At 39.6% G+C, this 20,303-nt stretch overlaps 2 protein-coding genes across 5 annotated transcripts in view; both read right to left on the reverse strand.

Annotated features, from left to right (window-relative positions):
- Window positions 1–20,303, reverse strand: part of LTV1 (LTV1 ribosome biogenesis factor) — a 387,175-nt gene that overhangs the window by 32,401 nt on the left and 334,471 nt on the right. The gene's annotated exons all lie outside the window — the stretch shown is intronic.
- Window positions 1,228–20,303, reverse strand: part of PHACTR2 (phosphatase and actin regulator 2) — a 229,881-nt gene continuing 210,805 nt past the window's right edge. For all 4 annotated transcript variants that reach the window (XM_050787367.1, XM_050787371.1, XM_050787368.1 and 1 more), the window contains one exon: window positions 1,228–8,441. In XM_050787367.1, coding sequence (XP_050643324.1) covers window positions 8,426–8,441 — 16 coding nt within the window. In that variant the 3' untranslated portion in view covers window positions 1,228–8,425. The remainder of the gene's footprint in view (window positions 8,442–20,303) is intronic.

Raw genomic sequence — 20,303 nt, forward strand, 5'->3', positions numbered from 1 at the left:
TCTGCAGCTTTTTTTTTTTCCATTCAAATCCTTAGAAATGGTGTCTCTTTATAACAAAAGAGCAAAAAAATCTTCACACGAACTTTAGGTTCTTAGCCTTTCTCTAGATTTTACATGTTCCACTATTAGCGACCACCCTTTAAAGAGGAGAGTTTAAAACTCACAAACTAAGTGAGGACTTGGGTGTCTGCGGGCAGCAGTACTCTAGCAGCAACTCCATGCAGAAGTTTGAATTGAGGCTCATGACTAGTTCATTTGTTTTTCTATTTTTATTTTTTATAGAGATGGGGTTTCACTGTGTTGCCCAGGCTTGTCTCAAACCCTTGGGCTCAAGCAGTCTTCCTGCCTTGGCCTCCCAAAGTGCTGGAATTACAGGCATGAGCCACTGCACCTGGCCTTTTAACATTTATGTTTCAATTTTTTAATTTTTATTTTTTCATTGACTAGTTAAATCACAATAAATCAGAGGTCACCATAGCATTGTGTAAAACCAAAAATTGCCCATTTCTTAGTTCCATTGGGTTTTAGCTAGTAATGTTTCTATGTAGAACTTGGTTTTGTCTGAGAAAGAAATAGAATTGCAACAACTACTATGCCTGCCTGGAAGATGTACCTCTCATTTTCAATAGCATACTTTGGACAAATTTTTCAAACCTATTTTTTAATTTTTTGGTTCCAGTCCTCCGGTCTTCTGTCTAGGACACTGGCAAGCATGTTGCTTTCAAGTCTCCCTTTACATCTTTGACCTTGATCTGGAGAGCAGGGAGGTAAAGTTACTATTTGTAACTGATGCAGAAAATCACAAAAAGTATATTCCAATTCTTTTCATGGCCAAAATATATGCTCCCAACCTCGCTTCTTGCTTGTAATACATTAAAAAGCATAATGAGGAAGTCTGTTTATTTTCTATGTTATAAACCCTAAATGGACTATCTTTTATGTTTACATATAATAATGGCAATAAAAACATCAATATCAAATACCTCAGATATAAAAAGATAGAAGTTAAAAAAATACTGTCAGTTTCTTTTAAGAGCAGTAATTCTGTAGACAGACATTTTAAATAAAAAGTACATGTCTCAAGGCCTTACATACAAAGAGGTGTTAACAACTTAGGTGAAGTTGAAATAACAGGCAATTAGTGAAGCTGTCTTACCTTTTTTTCTTTTTTCATTTAAAAAGGCTGAGCACTATCCAAATATAATAGAAACTGGAACAAACTAAAACTGGGGATTTCCCAATGATTTTATTGAGGTAACTTTTCCCAATTTTATACATATATGGATTTACATATACTCAGGAAAGCTAAACAATGTTCTAAGGCACTTGGAATTGTGCACAGCAAAGTATCCTCTAATATTATACAACTAAATAGAGCAGAATTTTGCTTTTTAAATAACACAAACACCAGTACGGAATTAAAAAAGAGAATACATAGTCTTTCTTTCAGGTTACAATAGTGGAATACAAGTACTTATGTGTGTATACTTGTAGATATTTATACCCACATACTATAATACAGTACAGATAAGAACAACAACAAAAGAGAAACTGTCATGTTAATCAGTGTACAGTTCCAGTTATTTACACTCACAGATATTACACCTGTGTAATACGTAGAACTAGATCACTCACTGGAAATCAGAAAGCATTCAGTCAGTCTGATAATGATCACAGTTTACCATTGTTATCATTTTAACTGAAGTGTGAAATAACAAAAGAATGCAGATAGTCCATTATTTAAAAATCACTGTTACACAGAAACAAAAAAGAAAGAAAGAAAGAAAGAAAAAAGAAAGAAAGAAAGAAAGAAAGAAAGAAAGAAAGAAAGAAAGAAAGAAAGAAAGAAAGAAAGAAACTCGTTTGAATTTTTAGTAGGTATTAAATCTGGTGAAATTGGTGTAAATGTTTTGAACACACTGGCATATTTCTAAGCCACAGAAGAAATGTTTAAAAAACAAGAAAAAGAAATATTAGTCCCTATATTTTAAGGGATGAAAGTGGTTTGACCCTTGAATCATTCTGATTCTTTCTGAAGGCGAGTTAGCACTGCAGTGGCAGCTTCTGGTTGTGGAGGCTCTCTAAACAATGTAATGACATAGTCAAACTATAACAAAAGTAACCAGTAAGGGAAAAGCCCCCCTCTCACGAGTTGGCAAGTGGCACAAATATTATTGGCATTTTCATATACCATAAAATTGACCTGAGGGTAGAGTGGCATTCTGCCTTATTTGCTCTTTTCAATTTATTCTTAAAAAAAAAAAAATACTGCTATTTAAAAAGATAAGAATTCTTAAGCACCATCTAAAAGCTTACAATATAACCACCTTTATTGACTCTGCGTTACCTGGCCTCAAAAAAAATTTAGAAATTTTAATGTTTTAAAAAATTATAGTGGCTAAGTGAATTCCATTTTGCTAGCCACAATTCATCCGAATAGCATATTTACCATTCAGTTTTGGTGATACAAAGCGACAGAGTATGTTTCTGTATTGTTAGTACAGTTTAATAATGTTTCACCTAAGTAAAACTCATCTTGTTTTGTGTGTGACCATCACTGAAGTATGAACAATAGGCATGCAATCCACAGTTAATCCACATTTTCATCATAATGCAGCATTCACAAATCTTATTAGAAAAGTTGAACCGCATGACTACATTTATACCGGGGGAATTCAAGCATTTGCGTGTGAATTAAATGCTTTGTTAATGGGATAAACAGGCGATTCATTTGGAACTTATGGGATGCAGCATAACTAGGTGAAATCTAATGGTAACTCATTTCCAAAGACCACCAGGTTTGTTCAAGTGCACTGTTAGTCTGTGTTTGTGTTTAACCCATGCAACAATCCTCATGACAGTAACAAGGATTATGACCAAAAATGTGGTTCTAAAGAAAAGTTGTAAGGCAAAAAAAAAAAAAAAAAAAAAAAAAAAAAAAAAAAGCCTTCTTCATGTATGATCTCTCCTTTAAGTATATATAGGGACTAGGCCAAGTCCCCATGCCCACTGAATGGCCGAGGCTGCCCAGTAACCTCCTCCCTGAAGAACTGGCAAATTAAAGCTGCACTGAGACAAAGGCTTGAAAAATGAAGGGAGAAAAACCATTCAGGGCCCAAAGAAATGCAAGGCAGCAGAGACAATGTTTGGGGATAGGCACTTTTTCTCTATGTGTCCTCAAATTGCAGTAGACAGTGGCATTCAGGGGAGGTGATACCAACCTCCCAGAGAGGGTATTTGAACCTGGGGGAAGGCTTTTTATTCTTGGTGTTTACAGTGACTGAGAATGCTACTGACATTTAGTCAGCAGGGGCCTAGGATATTAAACATCTGGCAATGCATGGGATGATTCTGTACAACAAAGACCTGCCCAGCTCCAAATGCCAAGAGCACCCCCACTGAGAAACATGGACCAACAGTGCTTTGCTCATATGTGCAGCTGTGCTAGCAATGCGACAAGCTAAATGACATTTTTTGTGTGTGTGCAGTAAATCCTAGCATGGCTAAAAAATGACTCATCCTTATATGGTTGGCTTTAGGTGGGAATAGCTGCCACAGGATCCTCCACGTTTTTGCCAGAAATTTCACAACATATACAACAGGATTTTTAAATTTGGGATGACACCGTCTTCAAAAAAGCATTGGTGGGTAAGGTTCCAGCTGCCTTCTAGAAATGCTAATGATGCTTTGCATTTCCATACATAGCTTAAGCTTAACGATTACGAAAAGGAAATTGGAAGTGAAAATGGGAATTATCTGAGAGTACTCTCTCTCTCTCCCTACCACCTCTTGGTTGCTGCCTGCCTTTACAGTAGAGCCCAATGCTGCTTCTCTGAAACCTGGGTTTAAACTAACTGGGGATGTACTTTCTCTAGAAAGATGTTCCTATTAATTTGGTGATTACTCTGTCATTGCTTTTCCCTCAAGGACATATTTTATTTTATTTTATCCATTATTATTATTATTCTTATTATTTTGAGACGCAGTCTTGCTCTGTCGCAAAGGCTGGAGTGGAGAGGCACGATCTTGGCTCACTGCAACCTCCGCCTCCTGGGTTTAAGCAATTCCCCTGCCTCAGCCTCCCGAGTAGCTGGGACTACAGGCACAAGCCACCATGCCTGGATACTTTTTTTTTTTTTTTTTTTTTTTTAAGTATTTTTAGTAGAGACGCGGTTTCACCATGTTGGTCAGGCTGGTCTTGAACTCCTGACCTCAAGTGATCCACCGGCCTTGGCCTCCCAAAGTGCTGGGATTACAGGTGTGAGCCACCACGCCTGGCCAATATAGGACATATTTTAGTTGTGTAAGTTCATTCTGCTTTGTCCAGTAAAGCAATGTAATCTATCCTGCCAGTAAGTAGAAACTATCTACTCAGTAGTGAAAGATCTAGCCATTTCAAGAGGCCAAGGGACAATTCTGTAAATAAATTGCATCTAAGTAGTTCCTTACTACTCACAACATACTCTAATGGTGTGAAGAAATTAATTCTTATCCCAAAGAATATACTTTTCCCAGTAATGATAGGCTTCATATAATTGGAATTTAAGAATGCTTTAACAGTTCTACCATACTCAGGGGTAAATGACATAAATTCATATATATTGTACTAATTTAATTCTAAACCACCTACTCTGAGGAAGATTTCTTGCTCCGTTTGAAATTTGCAGCAAGGGGCACTTAAAAATAATAACAGACTGAAGAAATTTTTGAGCAGGAAAGGAAGGAAGTTTTCATTACTAAGTGTGGACATACTACTCTGTGGTAGACAAGACTATCATTTTCCATTGTGAATACAGTCTGATTTTTCAGAGTTGTATCTGCCTGGTTCTATGAAGTATAAATAAAATGCCTGTTAGGTGTTAATGTGGCACATACCAGCACATGCAGTGTTAATGCAATCTTTTCCTCTTTTAAGTGTAAGCTACTAAATATATAATATGCATATATATTTATTTAATTTTTTTTAATGCCAATGCAGCCCTGAATTAATTGCAGGCTGTAAAACTGGACCTTTTTTGACTCAGGTTTTAAGGACTCATCTCTTATTTTCAGTATTCGGCGATTTTTGAAGGGTGTATTCAATTCCTTTATTTCCTTAAATATATTTTCCCTTCAATTTCAGAACTTCCTACTAACAGAATATATTTACTAACATTAGAGAAAGATAAAGGACTACTCTTATTATGCTACTAAACAATATGAAGATGAAACCAGAAAGTCAGTTTTTCTGGGTAAAGCAGAGAGACAGATGTGTGTGCTTTTTCCTCCATGTAAAATAGCTGTTCAGATGCCAAAATGGTTCTCTATTACAGATTTCAGTTAAGTAATTTAAGGAATTATAGCTAACACGTAAAAGTGTGAGACGCTTCACATACACAGGAAATTATCAGGCAAGCTGCCTTGAATGAATGCTGACTACCAGAGAACTATTTTGTCAGACCGATTGGTAATGACCATGAAGATGCCGATCAAGCCTGCTGAGCATCTTCTTAATACCTTAATATTAATGTTTTGTTCTTCATTTAAAAAAAACTAAATTGGTCACTTTGGTTTTTACATCTGTCTAGTTCTTTCCGGACTGGGATCTTCCTGGAGATGGGTTTGTTTTCTTCCTTAATCATATCTTGGGAACTCAGGAAAACCCACTTACTTCCTCAATGTCAGCCTAATGTCAAACTTTAAATAGCCAAAAACCTGGAATTGTGTTACAACAAAAGAAATCCAATTCACACACACTTTTATTTTTCCTATACGGCATATGCTTACTGGTTGGATTGCTGAAACGCTGGTGGTGGGCAGAGGTGCCTATGCATGGAGGGTGGGCCAGACCTCTAGATCCCTTTAGGGCCCCCAGGACTTCTGGCTGGGCGGCCAGTGGGGATATGGCTCGTCTCTGCTCTACTAAAATAGAACCATATTCCGCAAAATACAACTTAGCTTATAATCCTTTAATTCTTTCCACAGCTTTTTACTCAAGTCGTCATTCTAATAAAATAATTGCTGATTCCAATTTCCTAAATAGTAGACTAGCAGTGGCTAATTTTTTTTTTAACTTTTAAACTTTTATCTAAGTTAAAAAAATTTTTCTAAATGTATCGATTAGTATAAAGAAAAAGTATGAGTAGTTAATAAATCTGACCTATTAAAAAAAAAAACAATTTTGAAATACCAGATTTTCATTTTTTGTACTGAGTGTATCTCATTGTAGGCAATAAAAAATTGCGTCATAGGCATCAAAAGTGGGAAGAAATTGTTCCTTTTATCAACCAAATAAAAACTTTCAATAACATGTACTTTGAGTGATAAGATGGTGATGTCTTATATTTACCATTATAGAGAGGTCTTGTGGTTAGAAATGTAAAGTGTTTAAAGATGATTAAGTATAGACAATTAAAATAAACATTATATCTCTTGGTATTTTTCCCAAGACACTAAAATAATAAAATAAAAATGTAATTAAGGAAAAGCATGACTCTGGGAAAAAAAAATCACAAGTTAATTTTTATGGCTGGATTGAAACACTATAAAACAGACAAAACCTCAGTCAGAGACAGATACCTGGGCACACAGAAAAATTTTTTCAAAGCAAAAAATTTGTCTTATCCTATTAGTGAAATGACAACAGACTCTATGTGTATTTTGTTAATGCACAGAGCCTAACAAGAGGTGCAGTAATGCTGGTTACTTTTCCTAGTGCTAATACAGTCCTGGCTTTTAATAATAGGCCAACTGGCATTATCATTTTTTATTTTTAAATAAAATGATCCGATTTCAAGTGGTTCTTCAAAATACCAATGAATGGCAGGATCTACATTTATTCACCAGGTTAAATGCTTAAACTTTTGGGTTGAAATAGAAAATTACAGTCCTGAACCAGAAACATCTCAGAAAATTGTAGTCTAAACTCTGAGAATAAAATAAACTCTATTTGGGTCTTGTTTTGTTATTCATTTCATGTGTTTTTAATTAAAGGGGCACAAAACAATCGTGAAGAACAATTAAATGCAAGGTGGTATTTACATATGGTTATATGTATTCGGGAGCAGAAGTCATACTGTGCCTGTGACTCCATGGAAAATAGGAACACAACAATAGAGCGTTTCTTAATGTAAACAATACAGACTGTAGGCTCATAGGGAAAGCTTCCACTACTTTAATCTCACTGATTCTTTTGCATTGACAGTAAATACTGTATTGTATTTATGGATGCAATCTGCAGATTCTTAAAATACAAGATGAGGATTTCCTCACACACAACGTAGTGGAAACTTTCCATGTTCTGTTAAGCCTTTGGGTTTTTTTTTTGATCTGTGTCCTTTTTTTTTTTTCTTTTTTTTTTAATAGCAGCAATCCAACTTTTAAAAAATGCAGCACTAAAAAATAACTAGTCCTTATTCCCATGCAGGACTAACTGCAGGCAGCACGTTTGTATCTTGCTTAAATTTTAACTTTGGAGTCAAGTTTTTATAACAGGTGTCATGATTGTCAATACTGTCTTCTTTAGGTGAAGTATGGTTGCTTTGACTTTGGATCTAATCAAGATAGGGAAAGATCAAAAGATTTATTTCTGAAGCTTGCTACAGTTCTCTAGGGTCACATTACATCTGACTTTATTCTCAGTCCTCTTTTCCTGTGAAGGCTGGTACACTAGGAAAGGAATATTTAAAAATGTCAAGTGTGTATAGCTAATGCTACTTAAAAGCATGCAACAAAATTTGGGTAAGCATGCTTGTTAAAAGTCAGTAGAAGCTCTCGCATTTAAGAAAAAGATGCATGAAAACATTCAGACTTATTTCTGGCAACTGGATTCACTGGCACAACATAAAATTGTGGTACTATACTGTACCAACATAATGGTGAAACAAGAATATTCTCAGATCAAGTCTTTGAGGAATCCATATCGGGAGGTTAGATTCCTAAATCCCTTACTAAGTTCTCAGCTACCCAATAACTACTTCAAAAATACATTTATGCTTCAGTTTTCTCTTTTCTTCATTAACATAATGAAATATTTCTCTTTCTTTCTGATTTTCAACTCTCACCCCTTTTCAGTGCCCAGCAATTTTATCTATATTTTTCTTTCACCCGCATCATAAAATTTGGCTTTCTGGTAACAGGGAGCCAGCGATTGTCATCTGCTCATCTTCTTTGATTAAAGCTTCTGATGAAGAATATCCATGGTGTCTCTTACCATCGCTGTGCATTCTGGGCAGCAAGAGTCACTGCATCCTTCCCTTTGCTTGTTGGAGCCATCTGGACCGCACAGGTGAGGAGCACTTCCCAACCAAGCTGAGTCACACACTTCCTTCACCACAAGTTAAACGGAAACACACACATTCAAATCCCAGTGCAATATCAGGTTTTCAGGAAGCAGGGCTTCCCCCAAAGATGATCAGTCTCTGTTTCCAAACAGTCTCGCACTTCGTTATGGACGATGAAACCTGGAGTAAGAAACAGAAACTATGAGTCTGTGGCCTAGGAGCACATTCTGCATGCAGTGAGCTGAGGAAGGCGTGGCCGTGTTTACAATGAAAAGCTACCCTAGATATCCCCCAACTGAATTACTGTTTATAGATTGCTGTCGTAAAAAAATACTGTTATAAATATTATCGAGGAAAGCAGAGACAACCCTTATATAAAAGATGCTGGTTATAGTATTCAGGTTCCACAGCAACTAAGACAGAAAACATCACTATTCTTGAGTGTCACACTCTAACTTTTATCAAGCAGAGGGAGATGTTTCACAAAGGGATTTCGGTACACCTGGTTTGTATTATAAAAGCAGAACAACAAATAGGCACTTTTTCATTAGTTTCAGCCTCTCATCATCTCCTGCTGACAACTCCAAATTTACTTTCTACACTTGAATTTCTGAAAGCCCACAGGACGCTTCCCCCAGATGTTCCACAGGTACATACTAAGCATGTCCACAACAATACAAAGCTTTCCTTGTTAACCTGCCTTTGCACTTTGTCTTATTTAATGTTCTACCTTTAAAAATATTTTTTGTCTAGAAACCTCAGATTAGCAATTCATTTCTCTCCCTCATCCAGCATTTCCTATTAGTCACCAAGTCCTGCCTCAACTGCCTGTCTTGGAATCATTAAAGTGTCATCTTTTGCTGGCACTACTTTCATGGTATGCTTGTTAGCCAGCCAGCTGGCTTCCTTTCCCTCCTTGTGAGTTCCTCAACATTCCTCGCATTTTTGTAGCCCGGTACTTTTGAACATGCTGCTCACTAATACTGCAATTCCTTCCCTTCATTTCCTATCTATATTTTCATTTTCAAGATCAAGGTCAAAAGTTATCTTCTCCATAAAGCCTTAAGTGATCAAGCTCTCTAGCCTACTTCTGCAATTCCACGTTTATGCAACTCTGCGTAGCATTTCACCCTGTCTTCTATAATCGAATGCTCATCTGCTCTGGTCAGCCAGTCTCCTAACTGACTTCCCTGTCCCAGACTCTCTCCATCAGATCTATGCTCCTCACTGTTACTAGCACTATCCTTAAAAATACTGGTCCCATCATTCCAGTTCTTGGGGTTTTAAAAATCTTTTTTTATTTTTAATTAGAGATGGGGGTCTCACTATGTTACCTAGGCTGGTCTTGAACTCCTGGTCTCAAGTGATTTGCCCACCTTTGCATTCCAAAGTGCTGTGATTACAGGTATGAGCCACTGTGCCCAGCCCCGTTCTTTCTCAAAAGGATGTATTGTTCCCCATTCCCTACAAAATAAAATTTAAGCTGGGCATGGTGGCATACACCTGTGATCCCACCTGCTTGGGAGGCTGAGTTGGGAGGATAGCCTTGAGTCCAGGAGTTCAAGACAAGCCTGGGCATGTAGCAAGACCCTATCCCTTAAAAAATTAAAATAAGAAAACCAACAAAAGAAAATTTAAATTTCCTGGAGAAAGTGGCCCAACTCATGGTTGTAGCTATATCTCTATCACTGCTTCCAAATATTCTCCATTCCAATCATTTGCCCCCAAAAGGCTTTTGCGCTAATGCTCTTTCCTCTACCTTTTTTTTGCGGGGTGGTTGGGGGAGCCCTGGGGTGGGAACAGGGTTCCACTCCTGTTGCCCAGGCTGGAGTACAGTGGTGCGATCTCAGCTCACTGCAGCTTCAACCTCCTAGGCTCAGGTGATTCTCCCCCCTCAGCCTCGAAGTAGCTGAAACTATAGGCATGCACCACCATGCCCAGCTAATATTTGTATTTTTAGTAGAAATGGGGTTTTGCTATGTTGCCCAGGCTGGTCTTGAACTCCTGCACTCAAGCAATCTGTCCTCGTCCTCCCAGAGTACTGGGATTACAGGTTTGAGCCACCACACCTGGCCTACTCTTTCTTCTACCTTTATCTCTCCTCCCATCTGTGCTTTATGCAATCTCACTCTGTGAGTTCTCCAATTCCCTTTTCTCCACTGCTCAGGGAAGCACTAATCACTCTCTTTCCTGTGTTCCCATAACCTTTGGCTTATGCCAGTTATTGCTCACATTATATATACATTATATAATCTTTGGATACATGTGCCTTTGCTATTGGATCATGAGAAGCTTATCCATTTTTACGTACTCATTGAATACAAACTCTGGCACATGGTAGTACTTAATAAATGTTGCTGTGTTGAATACAAGCATTACAAAATGAAAAACTAAAAAATCAGAGCAGGTGAAATGAGATGGGCCGTGAATTGTTAACTGAGGAGCTGCTAGTTGGACACAAGGGACTTATATTACTTCTGTGTGTTTGACTTTCCAAAAGTCAAAAGAAAAATAAGATACAGCAAGCTTTACAAAACTAGTAGACAATTTATGACTAAAGCAGGAATGTGTCCACTTTGAGTTCAGTTCTTAATCTATCCCTGACCATAACCTTGGGCAGATGTGAGGACTGCCATGCCTGCATTTGATACACAGAGGCAACATCACTCTTTCAGCCACTCTTTCGAGGGCCAGGTCAAGGGCCCTGTTGCCTCGTGTAGGCTCAGGACACTGTTCCCTGCATCCCAGCCATTTTGGCTCTAGCCTTGGCTCAAAGGGCCCCAGATACAGCTCAGGCTTCTGCTTCAGAGGGTGCAAGCTGAAAGCCTCAACAGCTTCCACATGATGTTAAGCCTGCAGATGCACAGAATGCAAAAGTGATGGAAGCTTCGGAGACTTCACCTAGATTTCAGGGGATACATGGAAAAGCCTGGGTGTCCAGGCAGAAGCCTGCTGCAAGGGCATAGCCCCCACAGAGAACCTCTACTAGGGCAGTGTGGAAGGGAAATGAGGGGTTGGGGATTCCACACAGGGTCTCCTCTGGGGCACTGCCTAGTGGAACTGTGAGAAGGAAGCCACTGTCCTCCAGACCCCAGAATGGTAGATCCACTGGCGGCTTGCATCATGTGCCTGGAAAGGCCACAGACATTCAACGCCAGCCTGTGAGAGCAGCCTGGGGGCTGCACTTTGCAAATCCACAGGGGTAGAGATGCCCACTTACACTAGAGTGCCCGGGACATGGGACATGCAGTCAGAGGCGATTATTTTGGAGCTTTATGATTTAATGACTGCCCTCCTGGGTTTTGAACTTGCATGGGGCCTGTAGCCACTTTCTTTCGGCTGATTTCTCCCTTTGGGAATGGGAATGTTTACCCAATGTAGATCCCCACTGTATCTTGGAAATAACTAACTTGCTTGTTATTTTACAGATCATAGCTGGAAAGGATTTGCCTTTTTTCAGATGAGATTTTGAACTTTTGAGTTAATGCTGAAATGAATTAAGACTTTGGGGGACTGTTGGGAAGGCATTTGGAAATGTGAGAAGGACATGAGATTTGGGAGGGGCCAGGGGCAGAATGATATAGTTTGGATATTTGTCCCTGCCAAATCTCATGTTGGAATATAATCCCCAATGCTGGAGGTGGGGCTGGGAGGTGTTTGGGTCATGGGGGTGGATCCCTATGGCTTGGTACTGTCTTTGTGATGGTGAGTGACTTCTCACGAGGTCTGGTTTAAAAGTGTGGGGCATTCCTCCTCCACTCTTGCTCCCATTCTTGCCATGCGATGTGCCTGCTCCCCCTTTGCTTTCCGCCATGATTGGAGACTTCCTGAGGCCTCCCCAGGAGCAGATGCTGCCATGCTTCCTGTACAGCCTGCAGAACTGTGAGCCAATTAAACCTGTTTTCTTATAAATTACTCAGACTCAGGTATTTCTTTGTAGCAGTCAAGAATGGCCTAATACAGTCTGTGAGGGTGTTTTCAGAGACTGGCTTGTGAGTCTGAGTGGACTAGGTAGGGAAGATCTTCCCTCAGCATTGGCGGCCACAGCCAATCTGACAGAGAGCCAGAGAGGACAAAAACAGAGAAAAGGAGACTATGTCAATCCATCTGCTGGAGCTGGGATACACACTCTTCCTCTCTTGTCCTTGAACAACAACTCCAGGATCCCCACCCTTTGTACTTCAGAACTCACACCAGTACTCCCCACTGCCTCGAGCTCTCAGGCCTCTGGCCTTGGACTGAGCCAGGCTACCAGCATCCCAAGGTCTCCAGGTTGTCAACAACCTGTTGTGGGACTTCTCAGTGTCCATTATCATGTGAACCAATTGCACTAATAAATCCCCTTTCATACATCTATATACATCTATCTTATTGGTTTTGTTTCTCTGGAGAACCCGGACAGATTCAGACCCCTTTCTTGGCCATCAGATCTATACCCACCCCTGTCCTATTACCTTTTCTTCAAAGTCCTTAGCACTATCTGAAATGCTCATGTGTATTTATTATTGACTTGGTAATAGTTTGCCTCTCTACTAGAACATAACCACCTGAGGGCCTTATGAGACAGGTCCTAAACTCTCAGGGTCCAGAACGCAATCTGGCTCACTAGGGATGTGCTCAGTAACTATCTGTTGAATGCGTAAGTCACTGAACACATATATACAGGGGCATCTAGGAAGTTATTTGTTAGCTCTATAAATAACTCTATGTAACTGAGGAGTCCAATCAGAAGCCCCTAAACTTAATTACAAGTAAATATATACTAATATACAATAACCCACCTGATAAGACAATTCCAAAATGCTTTCTAGGAAGAGTCAACCAAAACTTGAAGCAAAATAAGGAAGATCTATAAAATACTTCAAAGAGTAACTGAAAACCTCTTAAATCAAATATTTTATATACAATGTGAAAGGCAAACTGATGTGGTTTGGCTGTGTTCCCACCCAAACCTCATCTTGAATTGTAATCTCATAATCTTCACATGTTGTGGGAGGGACCTGGTGGGAGGTAATTGAATCAGGCGTGGTTTCCCCCATGCTGTTCTCATGATGGTGAGTTCTCACGAGACCCGATGGGGCTTCTCCCTGCACTTGGCACTCATTCTCTCTCCTGTTGCCCTGTGAAGAGGTGCCTTCTGCCATGATTGCAAGTTTCCTGAGGCCTCCCCAGCCACATGGAACTGTGAGTCAATTAAATCTCTTTCCTTTATAAATTACCCAGTCTCAGGTATGTCCTTATAGCAGCGTGAGAATGGACTAATATACAGATAATAATAACAATCCTAATACAATATATACCAGAGCTTATAAGTCCAAGTGCTATGCATGTATTTCCTCATTTAATCCCGAAAACAATCCTATGAGCAAAGTGTTCCTATATCATCTTTGTATAGTTGTGGAAACCAAGGCACAGGGATGCTACCTCATTTGCCCAAGGCAGAGAGAGAGAGCTGGTAAGTGGAAGTGCTATGCTCCAGACTCTGTCTTCCTAACCTACATTTCAGTATGAGATCAAAATATGTCCTCATCTGTACTTCCATTCGAAGGGGTGATTTTCTGGTGTTCTCTGGGTAGCATGGAAGAGAAAAGGTGATCATTTGAATTTCTACCTCTATCCATTTTAATCAAATTTTATTTAAAATTTTTATTATTTTATTATTATTTTTAATTGACATACAATAATTGTTCATATTTATGGGGTAGAGAGTGATATTTTGTTGGCATAAAAAGTGTAATGATCAAACTAGCAAATCAATCATCCTACACATTTATCATTTCTTTGTGTCAGGAACATTCAAAATTCTCTCTTTTTGAATATACATATGCTTTGTGAACATATGCAATAAATTATTAACTATAGTCCGCCTACAGTGCTATGGAACACTAGAACCTATTTCACCCATCTAGCTGTATCTGTTAACCAATTGCACCCTATCTCCTTTCCCTCACCCTGTTTATCCTCTAATAACCACTCGTCTACTCTCTACTTCAATGAGATCAACTTTTTAGCTTCTACATGTAAGTGAGAACGTGTGGTGTTTATCTTTCTGTGCCTGCCTCATTTTACATAACATAACATCCTCCAGGCTCATCCATGCTGGTGTAATGACAAAATTTCATTCTTTCTTGTGGCTGAGTAGTATTCCGTTGTGTATACATACCACAATTTCATTATCCATTCACGTTTTGATCAGTTTTGACCAGAGAAAAATCCTGTTCCACCTTCTCAGGTCACACTTTGATTGTTACAGTCTATTCTCAAACTTTTCACAATGACTCGAAGAGCCCATCCAGTGATATCCCAAACTAGCAGCAGTATCTCCCTCTGAGCAGGGCACGCCAGCATTGCCCACACTCCAGAAAGGCAGCAGGAACCAAGGAGCCCTGACAACACATGCATTGTCCCTCCAGGACCCTCCACCATGAGCTACCAAAGCTCTATCTTTCTTAGGTTCAGCTTTTCTAAAACTTAGTTAAAAACTCATCTAACTTAGCAATTATTTAGCTCTTGCCAAATCTGCTGGGCTTTGTGTACCAAACATTCCACAGTGTCCTAATCTTCAGATGTTCATCTAATCTTGAATTCAAGGGGCAAGGACAAGGAAACCTGATGTTTTCTCTCCCCATTAGTAATGTCTGCGGGATGAAGAAGGTAAATGAAATTTTGGGGTTGGATAACAAAGGGAGTAGTCAATGGGCCAGGAGAGATAATCTTCTTTTTTGGGAGGTTGGGGGGACACCGTCTCACTCTCACACAGGATGGAGTGCAGTGGCATGATCTCGGCTCACTGCAATCCCCGCCTCCTGGATTCAAGTGATCCTCCTGCCTCAGTCTCCCAAGTAGCTGGGATTACAGACATCCGCCACCACGCACGGCTAATTTTTGTATTTTTTGTAGAGACAGCGTTGTGCCATGTTGGCCAGGCTGGTCTTGAACTCCTGGCCTCAAGTGATCCTCCCGCCTTGGCCTCCCAAAGTGCTGGGATTACAGCATGAGCCACCGCACCCCGCCAGAAGAGATAATCTTTGAAAGTCCAGTATTATCCTGGAAAGTATTCTGCATTTAATTTTCAAAAATGACTGAGGAGAGTGTAAGATTTTTTTTTCCCTGCACACACCATTTGCCCATGGATCCCAGGACACAGTGATTTCCACAGTCTGGATTGTATTGGAAGGCCACAGGCCACCAACACAGCTTCAAGGGCTGACTAGGAAAAGAAGGTGACCAATTAATACCATGCATGCAATAATGTGCTGACAAAGCCAGAGGTCACAACTATGACCCCTCTTTAGATAGACTGCCCAGATTTGGTAAAAAGTAACAACCAGAAGGAAAAAAAAAGCCATATATTTTCCTGCTCTATCCAATCTGAAAATGACACTTATATCCTGTTTAAATTAGACACCTTATCTTCAAATTCAGTTCTAAAACGCTGTGGTTAGAAGGTACTGAAATTGCAAAATACTCTTCAGTTTGTTATTTCTCAGTAATTTGCATTCATTTTAAAGTAGGAGAAATTCAGCTTTACCTCTTGAGAAGTTTGTCTATGTGACAGCATGACAGTTTTGGCTTTAGGCTTCAAGTTGGTGGAGCAATAAATAGATTTACTGTGCCCTAAGGATACTGAAGCTTTCTGTCCACCCTCTTTTTGGAACTTTCCTGAGACTCCAATCTAAAGTCATACATATTTTCTTCTTTCTTTTAAAACTGCAATACATTTTTTTTTCTCATTTTCATACTGCTGAGAGGGAGGGAATGGGGGAAAAGCTATTTTTAAGTTATGGAATTCAGATAATGATTTCGATAAAGGTGGTTCTTTTGTAATTTAATTTTAAAAAATTATTCATCTTCCTACGAATTCTTTATTTTTTATTTTTTATTTTTTTGAGACAGAGTCTTGCTCTTTTGCCTAGGCTGGCATGCATTGGTGCAATCTTGGTTCACTGCAGCCTCTGCCTCCCGGGTTCAAGTGATTCTCCTGCTTCAGTCTCCAGAGTAGCTGGGATTACAGGCATACACCACCATGCCCGGCTAATTTTTTTAGTATTTTTAGTAGAGACAGGGTTCACCATGTTGGCCAGGCTGGTCTTGAACCCCTGACCTCAGGTGATCCACCTACCTCCGCCTCCCAAAGTGCTGAGATTACAGGCATAAGCCACTGTGCCCAGCCCTTCCTGTAAATGTATTGACATAACATAAAATGTATAATTACTCACAAAGGTAAAATATTACTTTCCTGTACTTCCCTACTTGATAGATATAAAACTCCTAAATAATTCATTCCCCTTTTCTTTAAAAGAGTTTCATTGTCATGCCACATATGCTTATTATTTTAAAATTTTCTTTCTTTATTTTTTTATTTTTTTTTATTTTTTATTTATTTATTTTTTTTGAGACGGAGTCTCGCTGTGTCGCCCAGGCTGGAGTGCAGTGGCCGGATCTCAGCTCACTGCAAGCTCTGCCTCCCGGTTTTTTTTTACGCCATTCTCCTGCCTCAGCCTCCCGAGTAGCCGGGACTACAGGCGCCCGCCACCTCGCCCGGCTAGTTTTTTGTATTTTTTAGTAGAGACGGGGTTTCACCGTGTTAGCCAGGATGGTCTCGAACTCCTGACCTCATGATCCGCCCGTCTCGGCCTCCCAAAGTGCTGGGATTACAGGCTTGAGCCACCGCGCCCGGCCTCTTTCTTTATTTTTTTAAAGAGACAGGGTCTGGCTTTGTCATCCGGCTGGAGTGCAGTGGCCAGATCATAGCTCACTGCTGCCTGGAACTCTGGGGCTCAGGGGATCCTCCCATACATACACTTATGTTAAACAAAGGAAGAGGCTCTCTTAAATCACAGCTCCTTGTTCTACCTGAGAGGCTACATTTCACACTGGCTGGGCTCTTATCATTCCCAATACTGAGCCTTGCTTTCAACTCTGGTAGTAGTAAAGCAGCATTTTAAAACCCTTTTAATTTCTGTCCAGGTAGCAAGTAAATGGAGTATCCATGAAAGGGAGTGCCACTACAAAAGCAGCCTTTCCATTCCTCGGTGGAGGACCCCTTATTAATTTTTATTGCAGTTTCATGTATAGTCCCTGTGATGTCATATTTTGATAAGCATACCTAGAAGCTGAAAGGGTGGTTTACTTTAACTGTAAATCCACGTAGGATAGTAATACCTCAAGAAAGTATAGAATGAGATCATTGCTTTAAAAAATACGTATATGGGCTGGGTGCAGTGGCTCACGCCTGTAATCCCAGCACTTTGAGAGGCCGAGGCAGGTAGATCACAAGGTCAGGAGATTGAGACCATCCTGGCTAATACGGTGAAACCCCATCTCTACTAAAAATACAAAAAATTAGCCGGGCGTGGTGGTGGGCACCTGTAGTCCCAGCTACTTGTGAGGCTGAGGCAAGAGAATGGCATGAACCTGGGAGGCAGAGCTTGCAATGAGCCAAGATAGTGTCACTGCGCTTCAGCCTGGGCAACAGAGCGAGACTCCGTCTCAAAAAAAAAAAAAAAAAAAAAAAATATGTGTATGTGTATGTGTCCATACATAGATAGAGTTGACCCTTGAATAACATGGATTTGAACTGCATGAGTCCACTTATACATGGATATTCTTCCACCTCTGCTACCCCTGAAACAACAAGACCAACCCCCTCCTTCTCCTCAGCCTATTCAACATGAAGATGATAAGGACGAAGACCTTTACGATGATACAATTCCACTTAATCAATAGTAATGTTGTCTCTTCCTTATGATTTATTATTATTATTTTTATTTTTTGAGACAGATTCTCACTCTGTCACCCAGGTGATCTCAGCTCACTTCAACCTCCACCTTCCAGGTTCAAGCAATTCTCATGCCTCAGGCTCCCAAGTAGCTGGGATTACAGATGTGTACCACCACACCCAGCTAATTTTTGTATTTTTAGTAGAGACGGGGATTCGCCATGTTGGCCAAGCTGGTCTCGAACTCCTGACCTCATGTGATCCCCTGGCCATGGCCTCCCAAAGTACTGGGATTACAGGCGTGAGCCACTGTGCCTGGCCTCCTCAGATTTTTAAAGTAACATTTTCTTTCCTGTAGCCTACTTTACTGTAAGAACATAGTACATAACACATGTAACATACAAAATATGTGTTGATGGACTATGTTATCAGTAAGGATTCCAGTCACCAGTAGGTTTTAGTAGTTAAGTTTTGGGAGAGTCAAAAGTTATATGTGGATTTTTGACTGTGAGCGGGGATCAGAGCCCCTAACACCCACATTGTTCAAGGGTCACTGTATGTTAATATCTCAGTCTCAACATAAGAAAACTTCTCAACATTAAGAAACCTCTCAACATGAAGAAAAACTTCTTACCATTAAGAAAATTTGAAAAGTAGAGAAAAGAAAAAGAGATTACTATAACCCCACTCTGTAATGAAACACTAAGAATTTTTGAAGTTATTTCCTAATCTTTATTTCCAGACATCTGAATTTTAAATAAAATATACTGCTGCTACAGTTAGTCAATATCCTGACTTTCCCATTTGACATTATGCCAATGATCTCTTGAAGCTCATTTTAACTCTGAGAGCCTCAATTCAATGATTCTATGAGTCTTCAGTAAGACTCCATAATACAAGAAGTAAATAATTTACAAGCTGATACAAACATGAAACTACTTTGTATACTCCAAAAATGTCATCATTTACAAGATGAGAAGTTTATTTTCAAAAAGTAATATTCTCTCTTGATAACAAATCTGATACATGTTAACACTTTCTCTATTGGGAAAACAGAGACTATCCAGAGGAAAATTAAAATTACTCAAAATCTTACCGCTCAACTATAACTACTTTACAATTTAGAACTTAAGTAAAATTTCACCTTTCATGTAATTTGTCTTTAGAATTCAGAGAGTTATTTTATATTGTGGAAATTCCATTTACTATGGAAAAGGAAGTGGCTTTTGTTTGCCATGTTGGTCTCCTTAGAGAACGCAATGATCCTATCTAATGATCTATCACCCTCAAATGGACTTTTGGGTTGTGAACAGTGGGCTGAGTGGGCATTGCTGAGGGGTAGAAAATGCAGAATGTGGCCAGACAAGCAGCAAGGTCTAAGCAACTGAGGTTAGGGCTTGGTACCTATTGGGCCACAGGGCGATTTCTTCTGGGGACCATTTGTCCCCACCCTTGTTGTACAGCCCTAGAATCCATTCCAATTCCAGGGCACCACCTGGAAAATACTGGTAGAAACTGGGAGAATTAGATGACAGTTCTTCATCACTAAAAACCAAACATGTCATGGAATGTATTCCATGGTGGAAGTATCAGAGGTACCTCCTCAGTGCACAAGACGTGGAAGTGTCACAATTAATGTTAGTGCCAACACATTAATCAAGAAAAGCCACCATGATGGAATCCTCATTTACAGAAACAAGGACTTAGAGAATGGATCCTTTATTTTTTCTTTTAAATGTTTGTTTTTGACCAGGTAATAACATTCATAATGTTTCAAAAATTCAAAACGTTCAAAAGGGTGAGTCGTGAGAAGTCTCCCTCCCATGCCTGCCCTTGGCCACCAGTTTGTGTCTCTCTCCGGAGATACAGAAATAAAAGAAGCCATATACGGAAGTGGGTCCTTCCATTGTACACCAGTACATCACTGTGTCAGAAATGGCCTCTAGATAAAGAGGTGCCCGAGAAGAGGAGTCAGCCCATTTATTAACCAACCCAAATCTGCAAGGAGTTCACAGATTGAGGTTTTGAAGGGAAGCCTTACTTGGTATAAGAAGACACTGTCTCATGCTAATAAGAGGAAAGGAGAGCTACTGTGTATCTAGGGCATTTAAAGGGCAAGGTAATGATTCATTTGGTGTTTATTTTCCCCAAGAGAGGCTGGTGCTGAGTACCACCATCTTTTTTATGAGCAATTTGCTAAATGTAAAACTGGATTGTGTTTTTGTATTATTTTTATTAGAAAGAGTAGTGATTACCAGAACTTCTTCCTCTTAAAAGAATTACTGAAAACAGCTTGAAAATCATAAGCATTATTTTTATGT

The sequence above is a fragment of the Macaca thibetana genome, chromosome 4, assembly GCF_024542745.1.
Source record: "Macaca thibetana thibetana isolate TM-01 chromosome 4, ASM2454274v1, whole genome shotgun sequence".
NCBI classification, from domain to species: domain Eukaryota; kingdom Metazoa; phylum Chordata; class Mammalia; order Primates; family Cercopithecidae; genus Macaca; species Macaca thibetana.